This window comes from Boleophthalmus pectinirostris, unplaced genomic scaffold (assembly GCF_026225935.1).
Source record: "Boleophthalmus pectinirostris isolate CB_2022bp ecotype Guang Dong unplaced genomic scaffold, ASM2622593v1 HiC_scaffold_19, whole genome shotgun sequence".
NCBI classification, from domain to species: domain Eukaryota; kingdom Metazoa; phylum Chordata; class Actinopteri; order Gobiiformes; family Gobiidae; genus Boleophthalmus; species Boleophthalmus pectinirostris.
The window spans coordinates 12,711,134-12,738,276 of record NW_026571140.1 but is presented as its reverse complement, the minus strand read 5'-3'; the positions used below and the strand labels follow the sequence as shown (position 1 = coordinate 12,738,276).

Here is a 27,143-nt window from a genome sequence, read left to right as displayed (position 1 = left end):
GCCAGAAATAGTATCTTTTATCTGTCTGCGCACACTTCTTTCGAGGGAGAATTGGGATGTCTTAACGCCTCCGTGAATGATTGATATGACAGTTTGATGGTTAATTCGCCCAAATGCGTCTCCATTGTTAGGAGGGTTGATGTCTATTCCCAGTGAAAGGTGAGTGCAGAGGAACGCGGCGAGATATGCCACAGTGCACATTCACCGTTGTAAGCCTTGTCGGAACGGCTGAATGTCACAGTAAAACCCAGAAAATGATGCACTCTGTCACTTTTATGGACGTGGAAAACTAGATTACCAATGTAGATATAAGGAGTGTGAATAAATAGAGGTATTTTTGTATTCAAATGCATACAGTGTGGGATAATGCTGAAGGCGGTTGATACTTTATGCTGGCTGATAGTCATCTCATGGTCAAGGCCCCAAAAGGATTGCTTAAAGGTCTTGAGTTATACATTATTCAAGTTATTTTTGAGTACTTTTAGGTGTTTGTGTTGTGTTTTATTACTTAATAATGTGTACGTAAGGAAAGCAGGTGGATAGAGTAAACAAAATAATCCTGCCATTTATATTACTGCAAAGGCAATAACAAGAAAGAAGAGTATTCCCTCTATTCAAATAAGAGTAAATATAAAATATTAACTGCATTTGCACAATCTTTCTATATAATAATAATGACGAAAAAAATGCATCCAATTCCGACCTATTAGCTGTCCTGGGGCAGACTGACAGAAGTGTGGCTGCCACTCTGCGCCATTGGCCCCTTCAACCTCCACCAACATGTACACCACATTCACACTAGACAATGTGAGTGAAGTGCCTTGCCTTAGGACACAAGAACGCACTGGCACCCAATTACAAGTATTACAATTTGTATAATTATTGTGATTCTTGTATGTTTTCAAGAACTTACAGGTTTATTTTTATGTTGTTGTTTGTTTGTTTTTTTTGCAATTTTTGTTTGTTTGGGTTTTTTTTTTTTTTTCAGTTTTTGTGCATTATTGGCAAGGGATACAACAATATCCAAATCTCTCAATACGATATTATCACTATATGCATCTCACAGAATGATATTTATTGCGATATTTTGATGAGGCTAATATATTTGTAGGAAACGGACAAGATTTTGGTGTGAATTATTTTCATCATAATCCCATGATTTCAAGTAAAAAATATATTTCTTCATGTTTGCACTGAAATGAATCATGGGATATGCAGCTCCCTATGTTCATAGGCTGTTGCTACTATAAAACCATGCATTTAACCAAAGGAACTTGTGATTCGATATATTGCGACAGCCCACGATATTATTGTACGACTTTTGACGCTACGATATCATGATATTTTGGTTATTGTTACATCCCTGTTTTGATACTACCTTTTAGATTCCCCGTTCCGCATCATAAACTGTCTGCTAGGAATGCTGCGATCAGTATGGATATTTTCATCATGACGCACCATCGGATAGAAACTTTGGAGTGAAAAAAGCATTACAAATGAGAAAGCTGAAGCCTATAGTTTGAAAATGCCAATCTCATTAAAACATGCATGAAATGAAAAAGTCAAAAACATTACGCCAATATAGTTAAATAAGTCAGTTAGTGGAATGTGCCTTATGAACAATATGGAGTGAAGTGTTAGGACAGAAAGCAGAGGGGTCCAGTCAAGCGGTAACGGAGGGAAACAGGGGCAGATTTTTTACATTCAAATAGCTCTTATTCAAAAACTAGAGGGACTATTGAAATAAGTAAGGTATCAGAATGTAGGAAAGAGTTAACACTCCAACAGGGTAAAGTTAACCCTGTGATATTCTTTCAAGTTGTTGACAAAAAATTTTAAAACTCATGTCGGTAACGGAGGGAATGAAATATGCAGCACTTTTTGGCCAATAAATACAAACAGCGATAACTACTGGTTCTCACTTACATATCCTTAACAAACTGGTTTGAATATTTGCTTCATATAGTTTTCTACCATATGGTACAAGATTAGGTTGAAAAACCTCTTACTTTTTGAGTAATGACATTTTTTATTAAGAAAGGTCATGGTAACGGAGGGAAAAGTAACGGAGGGAAGCAAGCAAGTAAGATTTTTGCATAATTTGTCAGCTTTTTTCCGAATACTTTAATATTACTTCAAAATGAAACGTAACTATTTCTATAAAATATGTCAGTCCTTCCAAGCAAATTTTTATCATTTTAAATACATTTGTTTTGAAAAATCATGTACCTTCATCAACAGTTCAAAGATGGAATAACACAAGATATAATGAAATACATCAATTTATTTACATGATTTGCAGGTCTTTGAAATTTGGGAAATAATTTTTGTTCCATGTTTCATACATGGTCTGTTTAAAACTTATGTAACTTTAGAACCAAAAATGGTACAGAAAAAAGGTAATCAGTTTCTTAAACTAGAGTACATATGCTATCTGTTAAATATAATTTTATATCAGATGCATTAACTTGAATTTTTTTCCTTGCTGTATACTTCTGCTTGACCGGGCCCAGAGGTCAGACGGTGAACATACAGTACCTGCAGACAGTGAGAGGTGCAGACAGCTGCGCCTTAGGCTGAAAGAGAGAGACAATTCATCTGTTTATTAAATGGACTTTAAAGGCACAAGTCTTCAAAGCGGCCCGCATGATTGAGTTTAGTGGGCTGTGAAGAATACCTGAGTGTGTTTTACCTCACTCGTGGCGCTAGCGTCTTTTCAAACACTGACCGAGGGGTAATGATGTTAGCTTGGTGTGCTAATGCTGTGATTAAAGCAAAAGAACACATAAACACCTCTAAGTGTGTCCTCAAAAGAAACACCGTACGCTCCGCTGGGCAGGAATTAATGGATTTTATTCATTCAACCAGTAATGCGCTGACAGGTTAGGAAGAATAAATATGTTACTCCCCCGTTTTGGAGGAGTGTGGTTGCCCTGCAGGGACATGCTGGTGTCTGTAAACAAAGTTGCCCGTTAGTGGTTGTGCTTTCAAGAAATGTCATTGATTTAAAGGTGCATTGTCTAACTTTTTTGGAGTTGGGCACTGGCTGTTTGTCTCCATGGAGATGCTATTTAGCTGGAATAGTCCACAATATGGCATTAGATGTAACAACAAGATGGCACTTCTATGTCAGATTACAAGTCTGATCTATGTTTTTGAAGCTATTATGTAGAAATCCCTCAGTCGTCCAGGTAGGATTCATAGGAAAATAGAAATTCAATTCAAATAAATTCTTTTTAAGTTTTTTTGATCGAATACTTACACAATACATCAGATTGTTTGGATGAGCCGCCAAAGATATTATTTAATAATTAAATTAATTAATTACAGGTCCTATATTACAAATTTACACTTTATTATTAGTCATATAGTGTTAGTTTTACTTTTAGTTCAGTAGAGATTGGTATTTCCAGGGTTGAGATAATCCAAATGTCTCTAGTGAAGGTATATGAAGGTGCACTTCCTGTATTACAACATGACATCATAAGGTAGGAAAGAGTGTTTGAGAGAAGAATTCAGCCTAAATATGCAGGATTTGTGTGTTAAATATGCATGAATAAAACAAAACACAACTCCAAGTATGTTTTTGATGAGGAAACAATAAAACAGTGTAATATGAGCCCTTTAAATCAATATTAAAAATACATGCAAGTGAAGAAATCCAAACTAGATAAATGTAATGCAAATTAATCTTATATTGAAATATCCTGAATACTCATCAAACCATTGTTTTACACATTTAAATGACTTAAGTAACAACCCAAAACATGCTACACGGGTCTCCAGGAAGAACAAATGATATCTGATAGCTAAGGTCAGTTAAATACAATCAATCAGTGAACCTGCCCAGGGACTATATGTAGAAATTAGTACTGCTGCTACAGCCTGGTCCAATGCATCTCTCCTGTTAAGGTTAATGTCGATTGTGCACTGTCCCTGTTTCATTAAATAAATAAACTAAGTTCAAGTGACCGTGATTTCAGCCCTAACCTTTACATTATATAACAACTCCATAGTAGTTTTGTTTCAACATACATCTATTAAAGATTATTTTAAGCAATACAGCTTGAGGGACACTTTAATTAGCTGGAATACTGTAATTGTGTACACGGGCAAGACACTTCACTCACTTTGCCTACACCAATCAGGTTGTGTGGCTGGTCAAGGCAGTATGAGGAAGGACACCCAGCTGGAGTACTTTTAGACCCCTGATTACATAATTAGCTAATTACAGGAATTGAGTGAACTGAATGAAGCAAAACACATTATACATATTACAACATAGACCTAAAAACAGTGCAATATAGCCTCTTTAAACTGAACTGACTTAAAACATGAAGCATGGAAGTTAAATGTCTGTATTTTTCCTTACTGCAGGGTGCATGAGGGATCTGCGCTTAAATGGACGCTACATGCCTCTGGACAGTCAACCGCGAGATGGGGTCTCTCAGTTCAGCGTGCAGGGGCTCTCCCTTGGGTGCTCGTCCGACTCATGCAGGAGGAACCAGTGTAGCCCTCCGTTCACCTGTGTGGACCTGTGGAGAGTACACGAGTGCAGGTATGGTACTATGCCCTAACCCCTCTCCTGTTACACCCACTCACACCCACCAAAGAGAGGGTATTATACTTCTTTTGGGTATTAACTGCACACACATAACATATTTAAATATGATCTTACTGTTTGTTGTTTTGAAAAATGTGATATTCACCTTAAACAACATATTAACATCTTTAATAAGTTTCAGTTAATTTTTTTTTGCTTTGAGTCCGAGCAAGTCCCTCCCCCTTCAGAGCACTCTCACAATCGAAAAAGCGAGCGTTCCACTAATGAAACTACTGCACATTGCATCAGGTTTGTGAAGTCGCAGTGTATTGTTTTGGATCCTGCATTTGTATATTTCTGTAAAATTGCTGTGTTGGAGCATGAATTACGTAGGCATGTGAGCTGAGCTTTGGATAAGATCGTACCGCTAATGTTATGGAGGGTTTGAGTAGAGCCCAGAAGAGATCACTAAATTACTGAAACATGCATGGATGACATATAAAACCTGATCAGATGTTTTTGATGAGGGAATGATTTTAAAATAGACAGGTTTTCATGTTTTTTCCATTGTTTATTTCCAAGTATTACCTGGTTTGGTGTGATAGTATGTGTGGATTTACATCAGTCAAGTGGGAATTTGTGAAACCAAAAATTAAATAAAATAAGAAAAGTGGTACTAATGATGAGTCCTGTACACCTTTATGTTATGTCATCAACAGCATTATCCAAATGCAGGGACAATTTACATGCAAAGAAGGCATTTTTCTGGCAGTTTAGACATTCATTTAACAAAAAAGTAATTTAGTACAATTTAGTACAAGTTTTGGCCCTTGTTAATATTATGGTTGCTAGGTAACAGTTATGGATTTACCTCTGCATATGTCATATTGTATCTGGTGCCCATGTCCAATCAAGAAATATAATTATAAGCCTCACCAAAATTAAAAACTAGAGAAATAATCATATTAAAAAATACGTTAACGTATGTTTAAGTGAGTTAAGTTAAATGATGAGTAGTCTAACCTGTCATATGTGCTTTAAAGGTGTGATTTGGTAGAGTTTTAGTAGATGATGTGCCGAGGAATTTTTTTGACCAGAATTGTGACATGACTCAAACTAGGTTGGTGTAAAGAGCACTCAATTATTATACTCAAATATACCAAAAAAAAAAAAAAAAAAGCACCTGGAGAGGACCAAGCTATGAAAATTGCATCAAAAAGCATCCGGGGCTAATGCAAGAAAATGTCAAGCTGAATTCTATGGCAAGCACTTGACTGAACTGGATTAGGGGTGTTACATAAGCTGTCTGTAGCATTCAGGTGTTCTGCTTGAGAAAAAATATCAAGAAATAAAATAGAAAAAAGATAGAAAGATACCAGAAAATAGGAAAAAATAAAAAGTTTTCTTTCAAAGTAACTGACTGCAGCTATGGAATTACACAGAAAATTATAGGGTGTGTAGTTTTTGTTGTTAAAGAGGAGGTCTTTATGCAAAATCAACTTTTTGGAACATTCTATCATGTTATAACATTCCCTCATCAAAAACTCTTTGTCTGCGCCCTCAACAAAGGCATTTTTAGAACTAAATATACATAAATTTATTAGTGTACAAAAGCAGGATACAAAACAATACACTGCAACATCACTAACTTAACAGTAGTTTCTTTAGCCGGATGTACTCTGATTGTGTTGTGATAGTGCTTTGAAAGGGGAGTGAATGGAGAAAGGACTAAAAAAAATTACTGGAACTAATTAAACATTTGAATATGTTGTTTTTGGCAAATATTTAGGATGCTTCAGAACAATGGTAGCATATTATGTACCAGATTGGTTATCAAATAGAAGGACACCGGGTTCAAGGGCGATGTTTGTACTTTGTAACCAGCGCTTTCTGTTGGTGTTTGAATTTGATATTGCAAATGTGTGATATTATGTGTATCAGGAGGTCGGGGGTCCTCCCAGGGGAGTTTTGGACAATTTACTGTATTTCATTGGCTTTTAGAGATCTACGAAGCCATAGCTCAATAATATAAGCCAATGTAGCCTAGATTTTATTTTATTTTTTTTCATGGGTTATTTTCCTGACAGTGTCTATGTCCCCTGTCCTTGCTCTGATATGGCCCTGCTCTTGTCACTTGTCACAGACAGAAGGCTTCAGTATGTGATTCAGAGCAGGACGAACATTACAGACTTTAGCCTTTAGGACATCTGAACAGAATGGATTATTTCCGTGTAGAGTGTTCGCACAGCGGTTACATGCCTCTGAGTTCACGATACTACAAACTTTTGATTTCTGAACCTATTTCCGCTAATATGAAGTCAATTTTCATCAAATAAAAAGTGTTGTAGAGTTTTAGCCGTGAAGAACTGTGCCATGATCATCCAACCTCTCCACAGAAGCTAATATGCCTTCGTAATAATATGTGTAATAAATGTAGGTGCATTTTTGGATCAAAGAAGCAGTCTGTGCCCTCAATGTGAGAGCGCATGGGGCCGAGGAGGGGAAAGATGGAGTTTAGATGCACAGTGCTGGAGAAGCACCGGTGATTGTATCCGTGGAATTATAATAAGATCTTATTGTAGATCCATGATTGTATCTTGTATCAGATGAGCGAAGATTGTCGCCAAAACTAAAATAAGTGTCCCACTCAAAGCTGTCAATTGATAGAGTCAAAATCTCTGACATTTTGGCATAATTTAGAAATTCCGCTTGGATGATTTTTTGGGTTTCAAAAGTAGGACATGTCTGGAAAAAAGAGAACGTCTGGTCACCCTAATGTTACATGAGGACTAATGTATTGAAATGTATAATGACTAGGGATGGGCATGATTAGTCGATTAATCGATAATTGAGAATAAGAATTTCATCGATTACGTTCATTTTAATCGACAAACCGAATGTAGGTTGCTGTGCGTAGCGTAGGGTGACCAAACAGGGGTCCGTACATGTAGCTCTCTGCACTCAGAAGGAGCGAGCAAACACAAACAGTCGGTCAGCCTGCAATGTGCCGAAGCGCAAATGTGTATTTAACAATGACTTGTACAAAAATTTCCCGTGGTTCGTTCCGGTTGGGACAAGTGTGAGGCCTTGTGCACAGTGTACAAAGCAGCACATATGGTTCGGTCTGCAGTGGGAAAAAGCGTTGCCAGGTGAGAGTAGCGCAATGTCGATGACAAGGCCCCACCTCCCAGCCCTCATACAGTGTCCTGGTTTTGACAAACGTAGATATGGTCACACTAACCTGTATTACACTGAGTCGTGCCACATCAGCGCACAAGAGCAGTTTTTTTTTTTTTTCTTCGGTTAGTTTATGCAAATTAGCCATGCAGTTTTAAGTTTCGTTTCTGTGAGAGTTGCGCAAAGCTGCTTTAAACACATTATAATGTCAAACGGGCTGATGTGGCTCTAGAGTGGTTACGGTTTATATGTCGTAAAGTTGAATTTATTTATGCGGATTAGTAGTGCAGATAGTAATAATAATGATGATAATTTTAATATAAAAACAGTTAATGATTAATCGATAATCGATTGTTTATTCTCCCGACGATCGATTAAGAAAATTTTATCAAATGCCCATCCCTAATAATGACGATAAGTAGTTTTACTTTTCTACTTCGTCACAGAGTGCAGATAAAAACAACAGTGAGGCCTGTAAAAAGACGCTCATCCTCAGGGCATATGGCTAATTATGCTGAGTTAGCGCTCTTGTGGCGGCACTCTCCTTAGCTTTAGTTATTTTCCCTAGTTGAGCATCCTCACTAAAGGCTAAATGAATGTATCAGAGAGGTAACACAAATATCTTTTCTCTTATTAGCTTGTTTTAAGTGTCTCCACAGTCTCCGCAGTTTGTGTTTAACCTGCTCTAGGCATTAGCGGTAATGTCAACAGCAGCTGCTCGAGTCTATGCATCCATGTGACGACAACCAGTTAGGGGCAGTGTACCAGCACTTTTGGACTGGTCTTTAAGGAAATAACCTGAAAAACAAATACAAAAGAAAAGAAAATACAAAATGTAAAACAACACTATTTTGGAAGGAACACTGTGGCGTAGTCTTTTCAAATAACAACAATCGCACCTGGATCTCAAGACATTTTACCATCAATGCAGGCAACTTCAAAGCCCATTTCTTTCTTACACAAATAGGCCGAATGCACTGTGTTGAAATTCTCAATGGCCTTTAGACAAGAGGACTATCTTTTCTGGAGCAGTATTTGATGTTGAATGAAAGAATAATGATTAACAGAAATCAGAAAACCTATTGTGCAAGCTCCTGTGATTACTCCAACCACATCAAATGAAAGAGAAAATAGGGACTGGACAAAAGCCATCTGGTGCATTTGGTATTTTACTTATCTGTAATTCCCAATGTGGACTTGTGAGTGAGGAAGGCTCAGGGGGTGGTCCTGCCGGTTGATTTGAAGACTGTGTGGAGGCTGTCCTACTGAGAGCAACCAAAGTGAAAATTTTGCATGATTTCCACTTGATTTTTGCATTAGAATGGAAATTTTAAACATGGATATTCAACGGGGAGCTGTTTACTGCCTTGATGTGTGAGTGTCTTTGGTCAGGTGGCAAATGACAGGTTTGATTTTCCCAGGTTATGGAGCTTGTTTTTCAAATAAGGGCCTTTATTGTAGTCTCTGCATGGGATCCCCCTGTATTTTGAACTTTGAAAATGTTATGCAATGCAAGTGAGTTGGAAATTATAAAACTTACATTCCTATTCAAATCTACAAACTAGAAGTAACACTTTTTATCATTCTCATCACTACTTAATGCACTACTTTACTTTATAATTGTCTGTTATATACTACACCTCAGCATATGTTTTCGCAACAATGCTACTGGCAAAGTTAATGCCCATTGGATTAAAAAAAAAAGCCTAATTACTTGCTTTGTGCTGCATGAAATTCCCAGTTTGACTCCCAGTTTTGATTCCCTTTAAAATTTTTTTTTTTTCAATGCACTGTCTCAGAATGGAATCAACTACCAATTGAAATAGTTCTAAGCTTGAGGTTGGAGACCATAGTTGATTGTAAAAGTATAACATCGTGCAGTCTCGCTCTTGCATCATGGGATCTATATGAATTTTGCCAGTTGATCCACAACCACAAGCAGAACTACAACTTTTCAACTGAAAACATGCACAGGTTAGTAGGTCTAGCCGTTTTTTCCTAAAATACTTGAGTAAAAATGACCCCCTAATTCAAACTGATTCTGTGTCTGAACCCTTTGGAGTAGAGACAAATGGCTGAGGCTGTGAAGCTGAGGCTTGGCCTAACTCTCATTATAAGTGGGAACAAGCTCTACAAAGAGGAACATCAGATTGTTTTTGGTAAATATAAGGATAGGCATAGCTGGCATCTGGAGGGACCATCTGACAGACAGTAGATTGAACATTTTTTTGAGTTGTGACAATTATGATGTCAAAGCTGAATTATATCTCACAAAAAATGAGGTAAATTAGATTGAAAATTGTGTGAGTTTTAGGGTTATTTTGTGGGTTTGGGGTACAAACCGATCCTACAAATAAGAGATGGGTCTCTGGGTATTGCACTGCTCCTGACTGGTTGTACCATCAGCATTGAAATATGGTAAAATGCAGAGAATACATTTCAATTAAGTATACCCATACCAAATTAGGTTTTAATGCACCAAATAAGTCTAGGTTCTTCCATGTTTCTTCAATAACATTTTAGAACTCTTGCAAGAACATTGACATGCATGGTGTCACTCCCACATTTGACTTCCCAGTTCAGTTTACTGCAACCAAAGTTAAATAAGGATCCTCTTCTTCTTTTACTGGCTGCACTCTCATCTAAAATGAATGAGGAGGCTGAGCTTTTGGTCCAGTTTATTGTCACCGTAAAAGCCGCCGTGGAGGGCCTTAATGTTCAAATGCCACAAGAGGAGCGTGTGCTCTGCCTCTCCATTGAAGGGTAATGGATACGCCAATGATCCTCACCTTCTCTGTCAGACCACTAAACGACTCAAATACTACAGGATTCTACACAGGCATGAGCTACATTTTATACGCACAGCAGTAGCACAAGTGTGGGGCAGAGGTTTATTTGTCGAGAGGTAGTGGGAACTGTTGTAGGATGCAAAAACAGAAAAATTACTGTGGCAGATGGATCTGAAAATCTAGCCAGTTTCCCCTCTTCATTTAGTATTTATTTATTTGTGATCAATATTTTTATTTGATTTTCAGTATTCGTGGGTGGAAAGATTTCTTTTGGCATACAATAAATAGTGCACATACAGTATGTACGACATTTAAGAGGATTTCACCCTTATCACCCACTAGCCCACCTTGCTCCAAACCCGCACCACACCCAGGACCTATACCCCCCCACTAGTACTTACGAGAGACAGTGGTTTAGTGTGTTAAGCATTTGCCCACCAACCAGATGGTATCAAGTTCAGAACATGTGGTGCACCCATGGACTATAAATAAGTGGACTAAGGGAGTGTGACGTCACCTATAGTGTTCGGTTCCAGTCAAAGGAAGTTCACGAGGCTAGCAGTTATAGGGGGCAAATTTGGAGTCGAGTTCCATATTAGGAAAAGGAATTTATGAATGACAAAAGAGTGAAATACAAACACTAGGATCATGTAGAGTGGGTTAATGTGAATATTTTAAGACCATAATTAGGAGAGTGACAGCAGCAGTTACAGAATGAGGAGCGTAATTTTTTTCAATATAAAGTCAATTTCAGCTGAAGTTGATAGAGCCCAAAGCACGCCCATGCTTACTTCCTATTTGGAATGCGGCGGTTAGCAAGTTAGCATTTATATATTCAGTCTAGGAGTGTACCTGAGCAAGACACCAAGGATTGACGATTCAGAAAGAACAGGAACAGTCATTTAGAATCTACGGACAAATATTTAGCTTTCTTACTTTCACCTGCAGGGGCTATATTTTTAAATGTCTTCTGGACACCATTAGAGCTTTCTCTGGCACTGCCACCGATTCATTTACTAATTACTTACTTACTTAATAGCATAATATACAATGTCCTAATTGAATCCTTTATAAATAGGCAAGGACATCCTGCTGTATCAAAAGCTAAAGGTGGATAATTGTACGATATATCATTTACTATGTCTCTTAAAATGTTCGTTGACGTTATAACCTGGTCATTCACTAAATTTAAGTTCAAGTCTTTCTTTAAAGAGCAAGTATTTTACTTCTATGAGGTATTAACGGCTAACACATAACATATTTAGATCACCATGTAAATGTAATGTATAGGTTTCAAAATCTTATATTCGCTGAAAACACTGTATGTTTTATAAATCTCACGTTAATTTTTGACACTGCATTTCCCCTCGCATTTGCACCCTCGCGTTAAATCACTCCCCCTTAAGAGCATCCTGTTTGTTTTCACTGAGATGATATAGCCTCCAGAGGTTGGGACTTGCAAGTCGTGACTTGGACTTGAGTCAGACTTGAGACTCTATTTTTAGGACTTGAGACTTGACTTGATAAAATAGACTAAGACTTGGGACTCGACTTGGACTTGAGCCCTGTGAAATAAGAAGACTTTCTATTCTGACTGTAATGACTCACACTAAGATCTTAACATGACATTTAAAAAGGAAAAATAGCATTTCTACAACTCTTATATAAATACTCATATATATAAATATACCATGACTTTTTAAAGTAGGGTTTAGCTTAAAATTCATATAAACTGCGAAAAATCTAAACTACTTTAAACTTGAAATGACTTGAAGCTCAAAGCAGACGACTTGAACTTGCCTTGGACTTATGGGCCAGTGACTCGAGACTCGACTTGGACTTGGCTGTATTTGACTTGGGACCTGACTCGGACTTGAGGTCAAAGACTTGAGACCTACTTGAGACTTGCAAAACAACGACTTGGTCCCACCTCTGATAGCCTCTCCTAGAATGTTCCACAGTATGGCATTTAACTTACCTTTCTTGCATGTATCAAATTTCAATGCTAAAAACACATTCAAAAATATCTATTCTTACTGAGAGAGCTGGCTCGTCTCTCCCCAGATCTGACCGGTAATTTGTGGCATCACCTACATATCTAGTTAAAAATGAAAACATACATACATTCTATGAACCCTATATCACAGTGAACCTTTAAATACACGTACATTTACATTCTGAAGTTATAGTTTAACACTCAGTAATTTCACATCTTAGCATCACGAAATCGTCTTTTTGAGAACTGTTTGACCTCACTGCAACAGAATACTTTGCAAGCAGCGCACATAATAGCCTCTGAAGTACCCCTCTCTCTATTATCACAGTTTGCTATTATATACACCATGTTCTTCTCTCAAAAACCCCTAGCAACAGTAACTAAGAGGGACGCTAACGGCTAACCCATCAGAAACGCGCTGATTGAGACGGAGGGTGACACCAGGTAGGGGCGGGTGGGAGGTTGAGGGTATTGTTTTGTAATAGAATGACAGTTCCATATTCCAATGCCCACGCGCACTTCGCCGCCATAATTATCACTCCGAGTTGAACTTTTGTTATGGCACAATAATCCCACTGACACTTAATTACCTTTTAACTTTAAGCATTGTGTTTCATATCGCTTCGCCGGCATATTTTTCCAAGCAAGCTGACATTTAGAGCCGCCATTAGAACAAGCAATTAATACAGAATACGGCAGTGACTTTGGGCGCCTTTGGAAAGTCGTAGTACTTTGTGTTCTACAGTCAGTTCTTGTTTTCAGAAAGTGGCCGTGGGGTGAGCGCTGGGTAGCACTGTCTCGTGGGAATTGGGAGTTAGTTTGTGAGGGTGTGTTGTTAAAGGTGCTGTATCTGCTTTTCATGAAAAAACAGAACTAGTTCATTTTAAACAGGTTGGCTCAAAGTTATTCCTCACTTAAGTATTCCGAGCGTCCTAATTATTCACCGCGATAACTTTGAGCACTTTTCTCAGCTCCCAGAGACCGGAGCAGAGTTTAAGTTACACTGTAATGCTAACAACAACTAGCATGCTAACACACACTTCCTGAGTATTCGACAATAAAATACAATATAATTAGATGCAGACCTGTAGAGTACTCTCAAATTAAAAATGCACTCAATAACAAGTACATTCTGTAATGCTAGCAACAATTAGCATACTAACACACACTTCCTGATTATCAGACAATAAAATGCAACACAAATAAATGCAGACCTGTACAGTATTCTCAAATTAAAATTACACTCAATAACAATTATGTTCTGAAAGTTTGCATGAAATATACTACTAAACTCAACTACTACTTACTTTTAGAATCATTTTAGATCATTCTTTTATACAAAATTTAATGAAGTGAGCCAGTGGTGTAGTGGGGAATTTTTTTAAGTGGGGGGGACGCGATTCGTGATGTCATCGATGTGACCCCCGACCCCCTCCAAATGATGCGGAATCATGTTATTAACATTAACACCATTCCTGATCATAGACTACAACATATATGCCCAAGACTAAACCAGAACTAAAACAAGACTAAAACAGGACTTAAACAGGACTAACCCCAGACTAAACCAGGTCTAAACCAGGTCTAAACCAGGACTAACCCAGGACTAAACCAGGACTAAAACAGGACTAAAACAGGATTAAACCAAGTCTAAACCAGGTCTAACCAAGGACTATACTAGGACTATACCAGGACTATACCAGGACTAAACTAGGACTAAAACAGAACTAAAACAGGGCTAAAACAGGACTAAAACAGGATTAAACCAAGTCTAAACCAGGTCTAACCAAGGACTATACTAGGACTATACCAGAACTATACCAGGACTAAAACAGGACTAAACCAGGACTAAACTAGGACTAAACCAGAACTGAATCAGGACTAAACCAGGACTAATCTTGGACTTGAGAGAGGTTGAGAGAGAACCCCGAGCCCGCGGACCAATTTATCCGCAAAGCGTGATCTCGGGATGGCTCAGAAGCTCTGTTCCGGTTCTTTCTCCTGCAGTCACCCATCGGTCTACGTGGGTGCACCTCTGGGCCCGTCTGTCCTGGTTGTGTCCTGGTCCCTTCATGTCTCAGATCACTATAGGACAGTAGTGCAGATATCTTAAGCCTATGCAGTTTGTTTTCAGCTTTGTCAATAGCTCCAGTTTGTTGTAGCTATTTAAGTTGTTGCTATTTTACATTAGTTTTTTTTTTTTATATCTCACATCGGGAGAAGTGAGTAGACAGCATAATCCTACGTACCACACCCACCACACCCCTGAACTGAGCTGTGTAAAACTGTACAGTAACCTGTATAAGTGTAACTAATTACAATTACATGCTAAAAATTTTATTAAAAAAGAAATAATAATTTAATACAAAGTTATTACCCCACAAATCAATAACAGTAGCGTTAAGTATTTGTAATTTGCTGTTTTCCACCCCTGATGCAGACAGCATACCGTGGACTCATTTTGACTTTAAGAGCTGCTTATACGATATATTAAATCTGCACTGGGGCAAGATAAAGTTTGCTCAAATACATGGAGGGGGGATGAGAGAAGAGAAGCAAGAGAACAAACTTTCTTTACATTTTTATGTGTATTTTTATGGTTCACCTCTGGCACTTTTGTAGCGGTTTAAGCACTCGCACCTGTGGACTTTGGAGATGGTGATGAAAATGCGGCACTAATGAGAAGTTGTACAGAGGATTTGTGCTTACTGCCTTTTAAGAGCCGCCTTTGAGTCACTTGAATAACTTGAAGACAGTGTGGAACCTTCATGCTCTCATAACACAAGCATACACAAGGGCATACTTAAGTGTTCTATGAATATAAATATGACATAGAACATATTTTATGGCCTTTACAGTGCCGAGCATCTCCATTTAAATGAAAACCTATGAGAGACATAGCTTAGACGTATAGGGCTTTTGCCACTATTATTAGAAATGGGACATCAATATATTCCAAGTACTAGATATTTTTTACACATTTCTCCAATACTTAAGAGTTCAGATCACACACTGTATAAAAAAATAGACTAAAGGAGTGCAACGTTCCATATTAGGAATAGGAATTGATTTATATACAAAATAGTGAAATAAAAACACCAGAATTATGTAGACTGGGTAAATATGAACATTTTAAGTCCAAAATGAGGAGGCTGCCAGCAACAGTTATAGAGAGAGTGATGTTTATTCAATACAAAGTGAACTGGAGCCAGAAGCGCGCCCATGCTCATTTCCTATTTGAAATGTTAGCTATGTCCATTTATATGCAGTCAATGGTGCAGATGGGCATGACTGATAGGTGGATTAGCCAATCAGAGACACGGATCAAAACAAGTACAGCTGCTTGAGTTGAGAAAAAGAAAAAGTATCACAGGAGACTGATCAAACATTCTGCAGAATCCTTGAAAGAAGCACTAAACTCTGTAAATGTAAGGTGTGAGAAATGTTATCTTGTTCACAGTGATGAGTGACCAGTGAGCTCCTTCGTTTTGGCAGTGTCTGATTGTGAGAACTGGCGAAATAGTGACTAGACTGATATCCCTCTGTATACAAACTAGAGAGAAGTTTTCTTGACTACTTACTCTTGAGAATTATGCAATTAAAGAAGTCAAACTTGCAATGAAACATGGCAATGGCATGACAAATGGTCATGTTGTATTTGTAACATAAGAATAAAACTTTGCACACACACACAGTTCTAAATGCAGCTCATGTGCTGACACAGGGGTCAATAATATTTCCCTATTCAGTTGTTTCATACAGTTATCATTTACAGAGTTTGAAATGAAGCTAAATTTCTGCAATAAAAATGCATGATCATATTTTACAATTTAGCATTAGCTGTTCTGCCAGAAAGCTCTAACCTGTCTCACACCAGACTGATATGTGTAGCACTCTGATTGAGTTCTACACATTATCAATCTTGAACGATTCTCGCTGAAAGCAATCAGAAAATGCGGAACTTCATGACAACTATTTGAATCTGATTGATCAAAGCATCCCAACAGTAGAACAAGAAACATGAAAACATGAAAAATCTAAACTTTTGTTACAGTCGAGAGAAAAGTACAGACATCTTCCCTGTCCACAAATACACAAAGCACTTATCTTCTGCACATTTTACACAAACAAAATAGTCTGTATTGGCGCTAAAATATGCTGAAGTAAGTCTGTCTACGTCACCATGTTTGTTTTGGTTCGTTTGGCTGCTTGGTTTTTGGCTTCCGCACAAATCTCATTGCTGCTCTGTGACTGGTCCGCCCACTCAATTAACCGTACAGCGTGTACACTCCAAGATGGCTTCTAATGAGTTTGTGAACTCGAAACATCGCGAGGTTAATGTCCAAGGTTAACAAAGCCCTAGTGCAACAGAGAAGTGGTGCTGAAGTTTTCTCTTACCAATGGGCTGATCCACCAGCTAGAACAAGATGAGCTCAAGTCAATTTCGTGTAATACTGGGTTTTTAAGCAAAATAAGAAATTATTCACCTGTTCTCTCATTTATTTACTCAAAATAGTAATAATAAGATTCCCTGGTTAGATCTGGAACCGCTATTGTAAAGTATTGTAAGCGCGAGCAGTGGCAAATATTAAGACATTGACATAACTTAAGCTAAACGATTGCACATAACTTCCAGCTATTATTTTCTCCTTATCTCCAAACAGCACCAGGTTACTTGTAATGCCAGTGATCTTTACGCACACAAACAAGTTAGATTAATGGTACCATCTTTTTTACACTGCTGTTTTATGATAAAGTCAGTCACCATTTATTTGCCACAAACAAATCACCGGAGACCCATCTCTACTGTCATCGCGGTGTAGAGCCCAGAGCGGCACGGAGCACACAGAATGGAGCGCTGAATTAATGGGGTCATAAAATGTTTGTTTGAGCTGTTACACCCAAATGAGCTTTTAATTATTGTGGAGCGTTCTGAAGCGAGTCAGGAAATGTGCTCCTGTCTGCATAAAATCAGCCCAGTTACCGACATACTGCCATTCTCAGCACTTCTGTGTCAGTGGGGAGGTATATAAAAGAAGATATGTCTACATTTGATATGATGGTATATTTTTATTTAGGCTGTTTTATATTGAGTAACTGTCAAATAAAACAAATATCTTATCATGGTCTTTAAAAGGTTTAACAGGTTAAAGGGCCCAGATTGTGCTATTTTCTGATTTGTGTTATAGTGCTTGTCAAAAAAACGTACCTGGAGTTGTGTTTTGGTGCAAATTTAGGCTGATTAAAAAAATGTCACTGGATATTTCTCAACAAGGGTAGCTAGTTCAAATGTGGTCTGAATCAATACTGCCGTTGTGTCACTAGGCAAGACACGTCATTCATAATACATCCATCACAGTGTGGCATTGCAAATCAAATATTTGTATGATTTAATGCAGTACATTTAGAGATTTTTAATTAATTGAATGCTATTGTACTCAGTTAAAGGTGCACTATGTAGCTTTTCAGTTTCTTCTGTTTGTTTTTTGTTTTTTTTTTGTTTTTTGTGGAGATATTAATTTGGCTGTAATTTTCCACTGTTAAACTTTTAAACTTGTTCATCTCTATCGAATGTGGCCAAGGCGTTTCAGTGTGGTCTTGAAAAACAAACATCCAAAATGAAATAAAAGCAAGATGGAGATGTTTAATGCCATACTGTGGAACATTCCAACACCTCCATGGAGAAATGGCAGAACTTCCGCAAGAAAAGTTACATTATTTAACATAACATTAGTTTATTTTACATAACATTACTTTTTTTTTTTTTTTTTTTTACATAACATTACTTTTTTTTTTAACATAACATTACTTTTTTAATGTAACATAACTTTTTTTTTTTACATAACATTAACTTTTTTTTTTACATAACATTACTTTTTTTTACATAACATTACTTTTTACATAGCATTACTTAAAAAAAAAAAAAAAATTTCATTTTTTTACATAACATTTCTTTTTTTACAAAACATTCCTTTTTTGCGTCACAGTTCTTTTTTAAAATAATATTACTTTTTTAAGTAACATAACTTTTTTTTTACGTAACATAACTTTTTTTATGTAACATAACTTTTTTTTTATGTAACATAACTTTTTTTTACATAATATTTTTGTACATAACATTACTTTTTTATTTACATATATATATATATATATATATATATATATATATATATATATATATATATATATATATATATTTTTTTTTTTTTTTTTATTTTTTTAACATTAACATTTTTTTTTTTTTTTTTTTTGTAACAGTAGTTCTTACCTTTAAGATTTTTACTCCAGCATTCCTGTTATGTACTGTTTTGGTAATATTTATTTTAAAGAAGAAAAAAAAAAAAACTCTTCTACTCTTTGTTTACTTTTTGTTATTACATTATATTGTGATGAGTGAGCTACTGTGTCCAAATAATTTCCCTTTTGGATCAATAAACTTTGTCTAAGTCTAAAATTTAAAAATGGAACGTAAGTAAAATTGGATAATCCTTTTGGCAGTGATTTTTTATTTTATCTTTATTTTTTATTTTTGTCACAAGTTGGTCTATTCCTCAAATCAACACTATATAACATTTAATACACACTTGAATTATTTTTTTCCTTTCAACATCCTTCATCTGTCTTCTTCTTGACAGGTGTCCCCCCGGTCACATGATCCGTGTCAACGGCACCAGGAAGTCATGCGTGTACACCCTGTGCGCCACGCGACCCTGCCACCGAGGGACCTGCGTGGCTCAGTCTCCCTCGAAGTTCACCTGTCACTGTCCCGAGGGCTACAGGGGGCGCCACTGCGAGACCACCCTGGCCATTTACAGAGAGGACGTGGGCCTTAGCTTCAGCTCTCTCTTTGCCATATGCATCTGCTTCATGGCTCTGCTGGGTATGTACAGAACGTCTTTTCGCTGTGAATGTTATGTTGTCGTCATGGTAGCTGGTGAGATTTAGTTTATTTATGTACTTAATTTTTGTTGTTTATTAAGGACATCACAAACATTAGACAAGCTAGACGCACTTCTTTGATTGTTTTAGCACCTACATGCTGAAAAAAAAAGGATACATGCATAAAAACAGACAAAACAAATTAGACTCCATGCTGCTGGTCGTTGGTCTTTACTACAGTTTGTTTTATGTTTTTAATTGTAGAAACATCCAATAACTGGATTAGAGTATAGTCCATGTAGAATATATTTGTACCTAAAATGGCCCCTATAGACATTTTGAATCTCTATTACCTTCAATGCACAGACAAAAAACAGCGCAGTTTGCAGACATGAGCGTTTGCACAGCAGTACAATTGCCTAAAGAGTTTGCAGAATTACAGGAGGTATAATCCAATAATTCACATGGGACAAAAAACACAGATGACGTTTGTTATTTTTACAGTTTACCAGGACCCTAGATAAAATGAATCTCGTGCAAATAGGGCTTAAGGCTATATGATTCATTTCATATATGCTCAGTCGCCTGTATTGCCCACTTGTAATATTGGCAAAATGTGTGGTTGGTAAGTCGCACGCCCGGGCTGTATTTTCTTTGTCACACACTGAGATCCATAAAAGTGATAACTAGAAAATGAAAAATGTGTTCCAGTCGGGCTGTGGGGCTCTAGATCATTGTGACAGAGCGCAGCCTCCTCCACACTCTCCCATAGGAGCAGTGTGGCAGACAGCAGTGCAGTGCATGTGCCAATGCCCATGTGCTAATAATGTAAAGAATTGTTCCAATTAGCAAGTTATACAGGCTGGTCCCATCAGGCTCTACTGTCATTAATGTGTGTTATATCACACTCAGTGAGAATTCCAATGGCTAACTGCTGGGTGTACATACTACATAACACACAAATAGTCCAGCAACAGACAAATCACTGTTCTATGGCCCCATCCCCACTAGCACATATTTGAGTTGTTTTCATTGCGGATTCAGTGTTCGTCCACACTAATCCGAGGGAAAATGAGAGACTGGAATGATCTGGTGCCACCAGCTCCCACGAATTCATCTGAGTACGGATCTGACCCGGCACTGTGTGGACGTCTGAAAACGCTGATATGCTGACGTAGGTCTATGCGCCGCAAAGTAATTCACCGCCAAAACACTAAGAGGCTAAAATATATGTCCATTCATATATACGGTCTATGCGTATGACCTGCAGACGTATAATCTCTGAAAAGTTTCACATGAACCATCTTCAACGTGAACCACAGAACAGACTCACCATTAGCAGAACACCCCTCTGTCACAGAAAGAACACATATATTCCACTGAGTCGTGTCCATTAGTCCAACAGAAGCTGAACCACATCACCAGCACAATAACGAGCTGTTTTTTTGAGTGCTCAGTTTATGCAAATTAGCCATGTGATTTTAAGTTTTGTTTCTGTAACACATAAACAAATATGCTCAAAGCTGTGTAGATAGGGAAGGTTTGCGGACACAGAAACGACGTGTCTGGACGTTTCCGATACGCTGATACGCTGATTCATTTCAGTGTAAACATAGCCTATATCATTTTCATCATTCTGAAACCCATGGATTGTGGATTCTGTTGGATTGTATATAAATTAAATCTGAATACTTAAAGGTACTATATTATACAAAATGGATTGTTAGCTTTAAGCCATGTCACCAAAATCATGCCTAGACTTGTGTTTTGTTTCATCCACACATGTTTGAGTAATCCTTTATCATGTCTACATCAGCAAAGCTCAAAATGCTCCACCTTGTGATGTCATGATGCAGTAGTTTTCAAGTTAATACCTTTTACCTTTAGTTCAGTGATGACTGGCAATTCTAGAGATGAAATCATCCAAATAATTCTTGTATACACAGTGGAGCATTTCCTGTATTATCACATGGCATCACAGGCTAAATATGCAGGATTTGTGTGTTAAACATGTGTGAATGAAAACACAACACTCCATATATAATTTTGATGAGGAAGCAACATTATAACATAGTTCAGTAGTGCATAGTAATATAGGCATTTTAAAGAGAATATAGACATGTCTGATATTGCATTTTCATGTTTAGTATGTAAGATTGTAAATTTTTCAGTTTTTATCCTCATATGTTAGGGGGTTTTTTTGTCAACATTCACATTTACAACATTGTTAATTCAATAGATATTTCTCTACTCACCATTGTTAATTTGTTTGAGCAGTAAGGAGGCAAAGCTGACCATTAATATAGCTTTGAACACAGCACAATGACTGCATAAGGGAAAGTGAACTGCAGGTGCTTTAGAAGGATGAGCCCAGGATACTTATAGCAGACCTATTATGCAAAATCGACTTTTAAGAGCTTTTAACCATATCATAATTGCTTCCTCTTCTCATTTACCTCCTCGAAGTAGTATTTAGAGTGATTCATGCAGGTTTGAACAATCTTTATACCGCCCACTGCTCTGTACTTACTTTGTTCTCCAAATGTATTTTCTTAATCAGCTACACATGTTTGGCAGGGTCCCATAGACCATTTTTGCACACACACACAAAAAAATTCAATCATTTGGCCCCATAATTTTCCAACCTGGAAGTCAGCAGGCTTGTTTGTATTTTGAATTGGTTTTAGATCAATATTGTAACATTTAAATGTTCAAAATATAACATAATGATCCAAGAGATCAGATTATAACCATATAGCACAGGGGTCCCCAACACCAGGGACCAGGCCAGGGACTGGTACTGGGCCATGGGTCGTTTGGTAAAGGGCCATGAAAGTGCAAACCCCCCCTCCTATACGTCACGAGGACCGTCCCCTGTCCTGTACATCGCACCGACCGTCCCCCCTCCCCTACACCGTGCTGACCGTCCCTCCTCCCCTACACCGCGCCTCCTCCCCTACACCGCGCAGATCATTCCCCCTCCCGTACATCGTGTGGACCGTCCCCATCCTGTACGTCACATGGACTGCGCCACTTAACCAGGTCTAACCAAGGACTAAAACAGGACTAAAAACAGGACTAAACCAGGTACAAACCAGGTCTAAAAACAGGACTAAACCAGGCCTAAAACTGATCTAAAAATAGGACTAAACCAGGTCTAAAAACAGGACTAAACTAGGTCTAAAACGGGTCTAAAAACAGAACTAAACCAGGTGTAAAATGAGTCTAAAAACAGGATTAAACCAGGTCTAAAATGGGTCTAAAAACAGGACTAACCTAGGTCTAAAACAGGTCTAAAAACAGGAACTAAACTAGGTCTAAAACTGTTCTAAAAACAGGACTAAAACAGGATTTATCCAGGACTTAACCATGCTGCCGGATCGCCTCCTTCGGTCCGCGAAATATTGTCGGATTTAAAACCGGTCCATGGCGCAAAAAAGGTTGGAGCCACTGATACAGCAGACACAATGTGTCGTCTCTAAAATGAGATGAGGCAGACTTGCTTGTAGCTATTGTGGTGTCCTTGGGCAAGACACATCCTCAATGCATAGTCTAGCTACCGTATGTAGAATGTGGTATGTGCAAGAGAAAAGTTATTACTGATATTCGAGGAAAACAAATGTTAAGCCTTTTAAGATGATGTAATATTCATGCTTTCTAACTAGGTCCACTTAGTCCACCTCTTCCCTTTTATGTTATCTTTTATCTATCACAACCCCACTCCAAAACCCTGCTCCCCACTCCAGCCTCCTCATTTACAAACAAACACTTGAAGCCGATCTGGCAAAATAAAGCCGCTAATGCATTCGCGTGTACGGCATTGTTGGGACCGTCACGCTAATGGAGATGTCAGCTCGCGGTGCAGTGCGGTGATCAATTCTCCTCCGAGATGCCAAAAACGCTGCCACTTTATTCAGAGCGCTTTAAACTTGGACAGGGATTAAATGGATGGAGTACAGTGAGATAGGGCCTCTGTGGCAAATCCAATCCGGTTCAATGAGTGCTTTCAACTAGCCTCGAGCCCCGCGCTAACACAATGAAAGACTGCACTCCCAAAGATACGGCGGGCACATCACATGGAACCCGCCGAGGACAGTTTCAAAAGGGGACCAGGTATTTTGAATTTTTGTCCCATTGCAATTAAATTAAACTTTGAAAAGTTTAGCCGATCGCTTAGCAGAGATGATTCCAGATTTTTCTTTTCTTTTTCTGTCTTGCGTGTTGTTTATCAGGAAATTCGTTTTCAATAATAGCTGTGAGTAACTGTGTTTAACAAAGCATGTTCTATTATAGCTAAAGCAATGGGATTCTAAGGACAAGGTAAGGTATTTCACTGTAAGATGTTAACAAAAGGTTTTGAAGAATAGGCATGAAATTTAACAGGACTTTAAGTCCATGCATTAATTTGTATATATTGACAGGTTTTTTATATATATTATTTTTGTGTGTGTGTGTGTGTGTGTGTGTGTGTATGTTGTATCTGAATCTAGTTGCCCCATAACTCTCTTGGCTTTTCTGGGGAAATGCATAAACAAGATTCTTCCATGTACTAACTCATTTTAACTGTCTTATTTTATTTTATTGACAAATGCTTGTGATACATGTTCACAGACACTGTTGGGCAAGTTACTTCAAAATTGTACTGCGTTATTTATTACTTGTTACTGTCATTTCAAAGTAATTTGTTACATTGCAATATTACTTGATTTAAAATGTAAGACATTACATGAATATTGCAGTACTTTAAGTTACTCTTACCAAACTAACTGTGTGAAGATGCCAAACTTTTGCACCGTATATGGACTGAACCAGGACTGAACCAGGACTAAACCAGGACTAAACCAGGACTAAACCAGGACTAAACCAGAACTGAACCAGAACTGAACCAGGACTAAAACAGGTCTAAACCAGGACTAAACCAGGTCTAAACCAGAACTAAACCAGGTCTAAACCAGGAGTAAACCTGGACTAAACCATGACTAAACAAAGTCTAAACCAGGTCTAAACCAGGACTGAACTAGGACTGAACCAAAACTGAACCAGGACTAAAACAGGTCTAAACCAGGACTAAACCAGGTCTAAACCAGAACTAAACTAGGTCTAAACCAGGATTAAACCTGGACAAAACCTGGACTAAACCAGGACTAAACCAGAACTAAACGAAGTCTAAACCAGGTCTAAACTAGGACTGAACTAGGACTGAACCAAAACTGAACCAGGACTAAACCAGGTCTAAACCAGGACTAAACCAGAGCTGAACCAGGACTGAACCAGAGCTAAACCAGGACCAAACCAGGACTAATCTTGGACTAGGACTTGGAATCTAGGACCGCTCCTGAGAGAACCCCAAGCCCGTGGAGCAGTGTGCAATCAGACGACAGCTACGCTTCACCCCGTGGAGCGCAGAGCTCTGGACTGTTCCACCTCCGGGCCTGTCGGTGTCGGCGGCAAGGTGGGGCATTTGAGGGCCGTGCCCCCCCTAGCGGCCACTGGTGCCTCACCCCCCAGCACAGGCCGTTATTATTACTATTTAAAAATGATTTTGATTGGCGCATTTCACTTCGGGCTGAGGGCACAAACTTTACAATATCACAGTCTCTGCTTATTTAGTGTAGTGTGATTGGACAACTGTTCTGTCACGTCACGTCACGTCAACCTGCTGCGTCAACAAGTAGCTGCTTCACGATTAGCGGCAGCTGCTACTTTAGCCTAAAGCTCCACACAGGAAATGGTGAGAACAGAGTGAAAGACACACTGACAGACCCGCCGCCGGGACCCGGGACTGTCGCCGCCCGGACTCGGGACAGTCTCTGCCGGGACTGGGGCAGTTGCCACCGGGCCGGGGCTCTCGCGGCCGCCGCCGGGGCCTTCACCTTATGAACAACTAAATGATTAATTGAAAGAATAATCACAAGATGAATTGATCACCAAAATAACTTTTAGTTGCAACCTTGGCAGATTCCCACCAGTCACGTAGTGTTAAATATTTAATATTATAAATATACTGTTAATACTCTACGCAATAAGGATAAATTTAGATTACTTTATTTATTTCAGATTCAAGAGATTTTATTGTCATTTTCATATGAAGCAATAGTTTAGAGCATCAAACTGCATTTGTTTTGATGTGAAGCACAAAACTACAGGTGTAAAACCCCACCCAATAACCCCTGAAGTACTAACTCCAGTGTAAACATTAGCACAGTAAGGACATTCAGGGCAGCACATATATAATAATGCAACAGTGCAAAGTCCAGGTCACTGATATTTTATTGGTGGATGTGGTTATTGTCCATGGGAGAAAGGCAGAGAGGGAAAGGGGGCAGTGTTCGGCAGCCTCACAGCCGGGGGATACAGGCTGTTGGTCAGTCTGGTTGTTCTGGTGTCTATGGACCTGTACTTTCTAACTGAGGGCAGCAGGTGGAAAAGGTGATGAGTAGGCTGGTGCGGTGATGCAGACCACGGGTCATATAGATGCTACTGATCTGTGGGAGAGTTGTCCCAGTGAGTTTCCCCGCTGTTTTTACCACCCGCTGGAGAGTGTGTAGGTCGGCCTTAGTGCAGCAGGAGAACCACACAAAAAATCCAGATGTCAGAACACTTCAGATGGCACAGTTGTAGAGGTTCCTCATTAGTGCACTGGGGATTTTGGTGCTCCTCAGTTTCCTCAAGTAGTAAAGGCGTTGTTGGGCCTCCACACAGCTCAGGCAGTGTGAATGCCTCAGGACAGGTTCTCAGTCATGGTCACCCTCTCTACTACCTCAGTGCCGACACAGAGAGTTTGATGGCTGTTTTGCCCATTTTAGTTGAAGTCCACAATAATCTGCTTGGTTGTCACCATGAGGCCAGATGTCACACATCGTTCCTGAAGTCCGTCTCATCATCACTGTCCTTTTTCTCCAGGGGCGTAGTCTTCTATATGAGCTTCATCATTTGTTTTTGAGTCCTCCAAAAACCATTTGTCTCTTTTTGTTCCTCCATTAAATCCACAGGTCCAGTGTGCTCCTCAGCACCTGCACAGTTACAATATAACACAGGGATCAGACAGTAAAAATCTTGTTATAAAACCTGCAAAGATTTAGTATAGGTTCTTTTCTCTCACCACTGTTGGAGTTTCTTGTTCCTCTGGAGATCTTCATCAGCAGTGATGCTTCAGTTTTGATTAGACTGAACTTCAGAGTAACAGCAGATTACACAGACTGAAGGCCTTCTCCCTTGTGTTGGGCCAAGTCTCTTATTGGACCAGGCCTCGATCACCTCTTCCTCTCATGTGGCTGAGAGCATCTGACGGGTCACACTCCAGGAAACTTTATGGATCCTAAAACACATGTTTAGTGTAATTTTACATTCTACTTTATTAGATTTTAATTATTTTCAGATAATAACTTACAGAAGTCTGGATCATCTGACTGGAGCGAGACAAGCCACTGCAGCTGTATACGTCTCAGCAGAGCTGGCAATGACTGTGGCTCCTAAAAGTGCAATAAAAGTACAAAACTCATTATTTATCATTATTTCATTAATTCTCTCATTTCTCAGAATACCTTGTGTTCCAACGTTACGATCAGGGCTCCCTCTGGTGGTTAACTGCACTTTGTGGACGACACCATGGACAGTTCCATCAGCGACACGCCTTTCTTTTAAACTGAACAAAGGTCTTTAGTAATTAATACAAATATTACGTTAGTATTGGTCTTTACTCACCAGGACACGATGGATCTGACTGGAACATATTTCTGGACATATATATAATAAGACA

At 38.6% G+C, this 27,143-nt stretch overlaps 1 protein-coding gene across 1 annotated transcript in view; it reads left to right on the top strand.

Moving 5' to 3' along the window:
• The window catches only part of si:ch211-186j3.6 (neural-cadherin), a 545,061-nt gene that overhangs the window by 469,626 nt on the left and 48,292 nt on the right, over positions 1 to 27,143 (top strand). The window contains 2 exon segments of the mRNA XM_055154596.1: positions 4,378 to 4,558; positions 19,141 to 19,385. Coding sequence (XP_055010571.1) covers positions 4,378 to 4,558; positions 19,141 to 19,385 — 426 coding nt within the window.